The 9,751-nt window shown below is 58.4% G+C and overlaps 1 protein-coding gene across 1 annotated transcript; it reads left to right on the top strand.

Annotated features, from left to right (window-relative positions):
• PPP1R32 (protein phosphatase 1 regulatory subunit 32) lies at nt 853–9,455 on the top strand. The gene is given in 15 exon segments (XM_021082930.1): nt 853–961; nt 1,129–1,241; nt 1,523–1,681; nt 2,669–2,797; nt 4,091–4,154; nt 4,602–4,616; nt 4,619–4,696; nt 4,699–4,712; nt 5,119–5,178; nt 5,319–5,405; nt 5,723–5,839; nt 5,931–6,025; nt 8,479–8,643; nt 9,042–9,133; nt 9,350–9,455. Coding segments are annotated over 14 exon segments (1,284 nt in total). The 3' UTR covers nt 9,121–9,133; nt 9,350–9,455.

The raw sequence follows: 9,751 nt of genomic DNA, 5'->3' as shown, positions 1-9,751 counted from the left end.
CCCTGGCCCTGGTGAGGCTCGCCACGTCCGGGGCTGGAGCCATGGGGGCAGGACCTTGCCTGGGCAGCGTCTGGCCTCCCCTCCTGGCCAGGTCAGCCCCTCAGTGGGCCCTGGCCCTAGCAGGGCTTCCGAGGCGGGGACGCTGTTGCTAGGCACCCGTTGCTAGGCGACGCTCTGTTTCTCCTGGCCTGGCCACCTCCCCGAGGGCTCAGGCTTCTCTGGAGCAGCTCCTGCCTCCTTGCAGCCTCTGGCCCGAGCTCAGAGCCCCTGCGGAGGGCAGGTGAGGGTGGGGCCAGCTGCGGTTGGGCCCCTGGAGAGGCGAGCCAGCTGCTAGTGAGAGGCGGGCAAGGCTGAGGGAGCGCAGGGAGGGACAAGGAGCCTGGGGCTGGGAGTGAGTTTCCAAGCTGGGGGGAGCCAAGAATTCTCAGGGTGGGAGGTTGTCTGGCCCTTCAGTCCCCAGAAGAGGTCGCATGGGGGTTAAGCCCAGGGTCTGAGGAGTCAGATACCCTGGGTCTGAATCCTGGCTCTGCACCTCTTATGAGCGTGTCCTTCACCTCTTGGAACCTGTTTCCCAGCTGTAAAATGGGGGACGGGTGATGACAAGGTGTGGGGAAGGTGAGGTGGGACGCAGGGTGCATGAGGTACTCGTGGACCATGACTAGTTCTTCACTTTGGGGTGTGGGTGTCGGTGGAGGGGGACAGACGTGGGGGAAGGGCCACCCGTGGGCTTCTGCCACCTCCTCTGTGTTCTTGCAGCCCACTCCTGGGGCAGGCAGGGACCTTGGGCTGCCCGACCTACAGGGCTCCCTGTGCTTCCTTCCTAGGCCCCCCGGGGCCCTGCCCCACAGCGTCATGATGGGGAAACTCCCCCTGGGGGTTGTCTCCCCGTATGTGAAGATGAGTTCGGGGGGCTGCGCAGACCCCCTGAAATTCTACGCCACCAGCTACTGCACAGCCTATGGTGAGGGCACCTCTTTGTGGGAGCCACCCTCGGGACACAGGGCAGGAGTGGGGGTGCCCTCCTAGACTCCTGGAGGGGGAGTGTTGGCCCCCTGCCTGGGAAGCCCTGGCCACTGCTCTCCTACTCTGCTGACTCTCAGTCCTGTCTGCCCGCTTCCCCTCTGGCAGGTCGGGAGGATTTCAGGCCCCGTGTGGGCAGTCACGAAGGCACAGGCTACAAATCAAATTACCGGCCCGTGGTCTCATACCAACCCAGTCTCGATGCCCTGGACAACCCAGCCATGGGGTACGGTCTGTCCGACTCCTGCTCATCCCCCGCCCTCCGGGGCCTGAGCCCTCAGGGCCATCGGACTTCATCAGACCCACTCCAGGCTCCAGGAATGGGGTCTGAGGCCCCGGGGAACTCAGGTTGTGGGGCTCAGCCTAGCGCCCAAAGGCAAGCAGACTCCTGAGGCAGCTGTGGGAGATTTGAGGGAGGTGGGAAGTTTTGGAAATAAGCCTTGCAGCCTCCAGAGGACAAAGACAGGTAGCCCTGGGGTAATAGCACCTGCTTCTGTCCCACCTCCAGGACCAAGTCCGCAACAATTTCCAGACTGTGACCAGTCAGAGTTATCGCCCCCTGGAGGTGCCTGATGGTAAATACCCACTGTCCTGGAACGTGCACCAGACCAACTCTGGCTACTCCCGGGAGAAGCCTAGCACGGTGGCCCCCACCAAAGAGGTCAGTACTGGGCCTGGGCCAGCAGAGAGGGGAAACTCTGGCTGGGGGGGGAGGAAGGGCTGGACGTTAGACAGGCTGGCGAGAGGGTGGGGCTGCACTGCCAAGAGTTGGTCAAGGCTGAGATGACTGGGCATGGAGGGGCCAGAGTGTGGGCTGGGATCCACTCATCTTTACACCTTTGTCACCTCCCCCTCCACTTCCACCCCCACTCCTGTCACCACCATCAGCTCTCTTACCCCCACCTCCAGCCCAGCTCCCTCCCCATCCCAACCCCAACCCCATCCCCACAATCGCCACCATCCCACCCACATCTCCAAGCCCACCTCACCATCGTCACGGCCATTGTCACCTGCCCTTTTGTCATCACCGTCCCCCTCTTCTTCATTTCTGTTGTCGTATGACCATCATCCTTATCATCACACCACCAGAACGGATGCTGTCATTCATTCATTCATCCAACCAATATGTTCTAGACACCTCTTCTATATTTGAAAGTGCTAAGTGCTGGGAAGAATATAACGGCAGGGGCAGGGAGTGAAGCAGAAGTGAAAGGTTTGCACCTGCAAGTCAGGCGCATCAGGAGAGAACTTGCTGTGGAGACATTAGACAGAAACGTGAGGGAGGTCTGTGTTCCTCCGGATGCATCTGTGTGAAGGAAGCACATTCCAGGCAGGGCAGAAGCCAGTGCAAAGGCCCTGAGGCTGGAGCATCGAATGGAGGAGGGACAGCAGGAGCAAGGAGGCAGGTGGCTAGAGTGAAGCAAGGAGCAGAGGTCCTTGTGGGCCCCTGTAAGGACCTGGGATCCTCCCTGGTGTATGATGGGAAGACTGCAGAGCTCTGAGCAGAGGAGAGACATGGTCTGGCTTCATTGTAAAGGGACCCTCAGGCTGCTGTGCAGATACGCTACAGGGTCAAGGGCAGAATCAGAGTCAGGAAGTGACTGCCGTCCCCTCACCTGGAGAGTAATTGACTGCTCCCTCTTCCCAGGTCAGGAAGGTCCATTTTGACACCCAGGACTATGGGCCCCAGGCCATCACTGGGCTAGAGCCCAAGGATGTGCCCCTGCTCCACCAGCAGCAGAACAAGGGCTCGCTGGAGTGGGAAAACTTCCGGCACGTGAGTGGGCGCCCCGACGGGGCCTGGGGCTGGGCAGAGGGACCAGACCCACCTCCTCCTCTCCTAACTCTAGACAGGTTCTGTGCTGGCTCACCTGAGAAGCCCAAAGGTGGGCCCGGGGCAGCAAAAGACAAAACCTGGGGAGAGCAACAGATTTGATATTTGGTATTTCCAAGACAGCAACAAAGCGGTCCTTCGGGGCTTCCTTACACGCATCTGAGGATTTAATGCCCTAGCTCCCTTCTCTCTACAGCGCACCGAGGTGCCCTGAGCCGCACGTGGTGCACTGCGGAGTGAGCACCCATCTCCTTCCATCAGCCTCTCTCCCCTCTTTGGGCCCCTCCTGGTCTGGGTCCTAGGGACTCTGGGCCCTGTTGTTCAGTGTGGGATGTGACTTCTTCATTTATATTTATTTATTTATTCTTTTTAGGGCCGCACTCGCGGCATATGGAAGTTCCCAGGCCAGGGGTCAAATCGTCTGTAGCTGCTGGCCCATCCCACAGGCACAGCAATGGCAGATCCAAGCTGTGTCTGCGACCTACACTGCAGCTCATGGCAACACCAGATCCTTAACCCACTGAACGAGGCCAGGGACTGAACCTGTGTCCTCATGGATACTAGTCAGTTTTATTTCCGCTGTGCCACAGTGGGGACTCCCTTTTTATTTTATTAAAAAAAAAATCTTATTAGAGGTGATTTACAATGTTCTGCCAATTTCTGCTGTACAGCAAAGTGACCCAGTCATATGTATATATACATGGATGTGACTTAGTTTTCATTGACACAGGGGCATTGTGCGCTCTCAGTGGAATTTCTTTTCTTTTCTTTTTTTTTTTTTTTTTGTCTTTTTAGGGCCACACCCACAGCATGTGGAGGTTCCCAGGCTAGGGGTCAATCAGAGCTGTAGCTGATGGCCTACACCAGAGCCACAGCAACGTAGGATCTGAGCCATGTCTGTGACCTACACCACAGCTCACAGCAACGCTGGATCCTTAACCCACTGAGCAAGGCTAGGGACCGAACCCGCAACCTCGTGGTTTCTAGTCGGATTTGTTAACCACGGCGCCACAACGGGAACTCCATCTCTCTGTGGAATTTCTGATCTACCTGATCAGAGAGAGATCTGTGTGCGGGCTCGGGGGCTTTGGGGCGGTGTTGCCTGGCCCTCCCATCTCAGAACATACCATATGGGTCTGCTCAGAGCACAGGTGCCCCAAGGGCCAGCGCCGCCCCCACCGCCTTCTGACCCTGGTCTGCCTGGCGCATCCCATTGCTCCACCGTCTGTGTTCCAGGGCCCCCGCTTCATGACTTCCGAGTATAATTCCAAGTATCTCAAGGAGCCTTCAAACCAGCCAGGTAGGCAGGCGCGGGTCACACAAAGCTCAGGCCTCTTTCCACTATGCCTCCCTACCCCCGGCCCCGGCAAGAGACCTCAGGACCCCAGAGCTGGCCCAGGACGAAAAGGCACCAGCGGACAAAAGGACATACAGGCAGCTTGGAGAAACGTCTTCCTTGGGCTGACTTCTGTGCTTTAGGCTGCCGATCTCCAAAGGACAACCTGCTGGCTTAGGAGGGCTGCCCGAGCCTGCCGGCCCCTGCCGGCCCCTGCCCTGCCTTCTGCTCACCTGTCTTGCTTTCTGCCCTGGTCTCTGGGCTCCTCCTGGTGCCCAGGGTGCTGGTGGCTCAGACCTCCAGATCCTTGGAGCTGGCTCCCTCCCCACCTACTTGGGACATTGAGCTGCTGGTGGCCGCGTGGGTGGGGCCAGCTGGTCTTCCACCAGCACAGGGGGGTGTCTTTTGCAGATCTCTTGCAGAAGAAATCATCGGGGCCAGGGAGGAGACTGGTTTCACGGAAGAGTCCAACAAGAACCCCATCGTCTTCCAGCCGCCTTCCCAGGCCCTCCTGGGGACCCAGTAAGTCAGGCTGGGCCGCACTAGAACCTCAAGATGATTGCAGCCCTCCAGTCTGGGGATTTCTAGCTTAAAAAAAATACATGTTTGAGCTGCAGAAAACTTTGTTCAAACCCAAGATGAAAGCTTGGGTGAAAACCACCCCTTTGCTCCAACTTGCCCATTTTAGGGATGAGAAGGCTGAGGTCCAAAGTGGAAAAGCAGCATAGCCAAGGTCACTCAGCGTTCCAACAGGGACCCTGGCCTGCTGGAGCCCAGTCAGCCTATTGCCCTCCCCTCCCTTCTTCCCAAACTCTCCCCTTTCCTCGGTTGGTCCAATTACCCGCATTTGTGCTGAGCCCTCCTCTGCGCTCAGACAAAGGAGCAGCTGCCTCTGTGGGCCTGATGCCCCTCTGTGGCCTCTTTCCAGGTCCTCCTCCCCAGCCGGAGTGTCACCAAATCGGACTTTACCCCCGTGACCCACCCTCACGTAAGCTGAGCCAGAGTTGCCCGGGTGGGAGGGCGGGATGCCTGTCCCACAGGCTGAGGTCCTCCTGTGGGGCATCAGGAGGGTGCTGGAGAGCCAGGGGCAGCCGTGCTCTGGTGCCAGGGGCTTCCCTGTTGCTTTAGGGGAGTGAGTTCCTGCCTGTGATGGCCAGAGGCTCTGAGCGGGAGACGGGCTTCAGCCGAGGGAATGAGAGGACTCTGAACCCCAGAGTGAGTGGCCTGGGGGCTCCCTCAGAGAGGGGGAGAGACAGGGAGGTTTCTTGGACCTGGTGGCACTTGATCCGGGCATTGCAGGATGGGAAGATTCAATCAGGATATTTGGTGATGTGGAAGAAAGACCCCTGGGTGGAGGGAGCAAAGCTTAGGGGCTGAAAAGTGATGGGGGGTTCAAAACAGTGACTTGGATCCCTGTTGGGCTGGAGGGGGAGGCCGTTCTGGGGCTGCACGTGCCTCTGCCTGCCCTCTTTCCATCCTGCTGCCTCACCCTGGCCACCTGGCCACCTCCCTTGTGGCTCTGTCCCTTGCAGGTGCCCCCACCCAGTGGCCCAGAACCCAGCAGCATGAGCCACCGACAGTTCCAGCCCCCGAAGCGGGTGCAACAGACAAACGTGGCCCTGCTTGGCCGGGAGACTGTGGGGAACAAGGTAAGGCCTGAGGTTCCCAGCAACACCCCCCACCACCAAATCCCCACCCCCTCCTGACCTGACAAGACCCCTCTCTATCCCTCTCGTCCAGGAGCCCACAGGGTTCAGCCTGAACAACCCCAGCTACGTCCGGAGCCCCTATGACCCTGAGCTGGATAATCGCTACCTGACCACCTACAACCAAGGGTGAGTCCCCCTTCCCTACCCACGTCTGGGGCTCTGAAGCTGGTACCCATTTTACAGACAGGGAGACTGAGGTTGGGACAACAATGAGCTCACAGTAACGAGCGAAGAGGATCAACACTAGATTAACGTGGGTCCCCCAGAAGCAGACCCTGAGCCAGGGAGTTGGGTGCGAGCCCTTTATTGAGGGTGTCAGGGTATCAGGGAGCGGGGAAGTGGGATGGCGAAGGGATGGCAGCCAACGAGAGCGTGTTATTAAACCAGCTATCCCAAGGGGAGACTCTAGAAAACAGTGCAAAATACCCAACTCAGAATGATCCCAGGAGTTCTGCTGTGGCTCAGTGGGTTAATGATCTGACTTGTCTCTGGAGGCACCAATTTGGTCCCCCGGGCTGGCGCAAGAGGTTAAGACTCATGTTGAAGTTCCCATTGCGGCTCCGCGGTAATGAATCCAACAAGTATCCACAAGGCTGTGGGTTCGACCCCTGGCCTCGCTCAGTGGGTTAAGGATCTGGCGTTGCCGTGAGCTGTGGTATAAGTTGTAGATACAGCTTGGCTCCTGCGTTGCTGTGGCTGTGGTGTAGGCCAGCAGCGGTAGCTCCTATTAGACCCCTAGCCTAGGAACTTCCATATGCTGCACCTGCAGCCTTAAAAAGACACACACCCCCCGAAGAAGAATCCAGTATTGTTGCAGCTATGGCGTAGGTCACAGCTGCAGCTCAGATTCCATCTCAGGCCTGGGAACTTCCATATGCTGCGGGTTTGGCAAGAAAAAAAAAAAAGATCCCAGCCAAAGAGCCAGAGAGCTGTGGGATTCATACAGCATTATCCATCAGTCCTTGGTTAAGGACTGTCCCCAAGAGCAATATGAAAACCCAGGTACCTACTTGCTCAGGCAAAGCAGGCCCCAACAACCTGCAAGGGCAGCTTCCTGGAGATGCAGTACAGGGAGGAATAAGGGGGCATAGCGGGGTCTAGGTGGAGCAATAGGGCGTCTAAGACACTGCATCCAGTCCGTGACAGATGGGTTCCATGTGCCCTCAGAAGGGAAGCTCTGTCTTCTGAGTGCTTGGCAAGGAGTGAGTGTCCAGGGCATCAGGGAGGGCTTCCAGGAGGAAGTGGCCCTAGAGCCACAGGGGAGGCCACCTGGGCCAGGACTGAGTGAGGAGGACATTGCAGGAGTTGGATAAAGGGGGTGTAATTTCTAGGCAAAAGCACTCCCACCTCGTGGCATCTGTCATCGGCGTGTAAGCACATGTCATCCGTGTCCACACTGCCCACCAAGCTCCTCCACCGCCCAGGGTGCTCTCCCCACCCCTCTGATCCTTGGAGATAAACGCCCCCTGTTTTGGATAGAGACCCTGAAGCTCAGAGGGGAGCAGTGGTGCCTGAGCCTCACGGCAGATCCTTGACGCATGTGGCTGCTCCAGTTCCCACATGGGGGAGGGGAGGGGCAGAGCCTCCCTCCGGCACACTGGGGGACACCTGTGTCCGTGCCCCTCCTTAGGCACATGCCCTACTCCTGTGACCCTGGCAGACCCTCAGGCCCACACACATCTCTGCTGGGTCCTTCCCACCCACCTGTCTGGTGTCCCCAGCTCTGGCCAAGCGTCAGGCACCCTGTTCCTTCTGGTGTGCCCAGAGCCCCAGAGGTTGAGATCACTGGTTTTCTCTTGTACCTACCTGCACCCCCTCTTTGTAAGCTCAAGGGCTGGGCCCACATCTTACTCATTTTGGCACCTTCAGAACCTGGCCCAGCACTCTGTGAAAACTGGCAAAATAGAAGAAAATTTGAATGCCTAGAGAGAAATGTATGAGGCAGGATGTGGGTTCGACCCCTGGCCTCGCTCAGTGCCTGCCCCCATCCTCTCCCAGCCCCTTAGATGTTCACAGGCCAGAGAGGGAGGCAGCTCTTGAAAGTCCCTACACTCCAAAGCACTGTCTCAGCATCAGGAGCGGCACAGAAGTTCCCATTGTGGCTCAGCAGGTTAAGAACCCAACTGGTATCCATGAGGATGCGGCTTTGATCCCTGCCCTCGCTCAGTGGGTTAAGGATCTGGCGTGGCCTCAGGGTGCAGCATTGGTCGCAGATGCAGCTTGGATCTGGCATTGCTGGGGCTGTGGTGTTGACTGGCAGCTGCAGCTCTGATTCGACCCCTAGCCTGGTACTTCCATATGCTGCAGGTGTGGCCCTAAAAAAAATAAGCATCAGGGGCGATGCAAAGTTGGGGTGTCCAGCTCAGGGCAGAGCTAGGGCAGGTGTCCAGGGTAAGCTTGAGTGGACAGGGCCTTTGGGAGGGCCTGGCAGAGGGAACAGCGTGGGCAAAGGCAAGGAGGCTGGAAGATCTGGGCCGTTTGTGCTCCGCTGGAGCCAAGATTCCTGCTGGAGAAAGACAGACGGGCTGCCTTGGTGTACAGAGGCCAGCTCACCCCCCCAAACTCTCCCTGTGCCACAGATACTTCGAGAACATCCCCAAGTGTCTAGATCGAGAAGGCTGGACTCGAGGTGGCATCCAGCCCCAGAAGCCCGGCAGCCGTGCCCTCAACCAGCCGGTCACCTGCACAGAAGCTGTGCCCAGCCCCACGGAGAGCCTGCGGCGCTTGCACCCCCATGTGGGCAGGTAACACGCCCCCCACTCAGTCCTTTGCTGCATCCAGTCCTTTTTCCTCCTGCTGTCCCTCTGAGAGGCCGTTTTTCTCTCAGAGACCCCTCCCTCTGCATAGCTGCTCCCCGTGCGTCCCCCCCCATTGCTCCCACCTGCTCCCTGCCAGGCTGTTGGCGGTGGGGTGTTGGGGGGACAAAGCTGAATGACTGTGGTTCTGCCTCACTCTGATTCCTTTCTGCTCCATTCAATTCCTCCAAAATTATATTTATACCAACAATGGCCCGGAGTTGGCAGGCAAAGGCTATTTGTGGCTTGGCGGAGCGCTGGCCCCGCGGGCAGGGGCAGGCAGAAGAGAAGGTTCCCGGCTCGCTGCTCCCACCCCTCCCTCACCCGCACCCCCCTCCTACCTTTAGATCCCTGATCTCGGCCGATCCCCTCTACCGAGCCTCACCTCACAGCAGCCACGGCAGCCGCTTCACTGCACCCAACTGAGCCTGAGACCTGGGTAAGGGACGGGGGACCCCAGCCCACAGCTGCTCCCATGCAGAGGTGACCATTACAGGACAGCCCCATATCCAAAGCCCTGGGTCTGGCCAGCCCTGCCCCGGGGACTCCAGGCCCCCAGTGTCAGGAGTGGGAGATGAGGGCGTCTCAGGGCAGGGGTGTGGGGGGTTGATGCACAGATCACGGAGCCCCTCAGGCCTCATCTCTGTTCCCACAGGTTTGCCGACCCCAGAGGACAGGAGCTGGTGACTGTCCCTATTCCCACATAACCCCGGGGGCCTCCCAGGTTACTTTCCTAATGAAATAAAGAGCAATGAGGCCGAGCAGTGTGTCAGCAGCATCAGAGGCAGCTGGAAGTGAAGGGTGAGGGTGGGGTGGGGGTGCAGGGCTGGATCCGGCCAGGTCTGGAGTCAGGGAGGCCTGGCTGGATTCACCATTATGCTACAGATAAGGCACTTTGCTCTCAAAACTCAGTTTCCGGAGTTTGCATCATGGCGCAGTGGAAACAAATCCGCCCAGGAACCATGAGGTTGCAGGTTCGACCCCCCAGCCTCAATCAGTGGGTTAAGGATCCAGCGTTGCCGTGAGCTGTGGTGTAGGTCAAAGACACAGCTCAGAT

This window comes from Sus scrofa, chromosome 2, assembly GCF_000003025.6.
Source record: "Sus scrofa isolate TJ Tabasco breed Duroc chromosome 2, Sscrofa11.1, whole genome shotgun sequence".
Taxonomy (NCBI): Eukaryota; Metazoa; Chordata; class Mammalia; order Artiodactyla; family Suidae; genus Sus; species Sus scrofa.
This window is presented reverse-complemented; position numbering and strand designations above follow the sequence as displayed.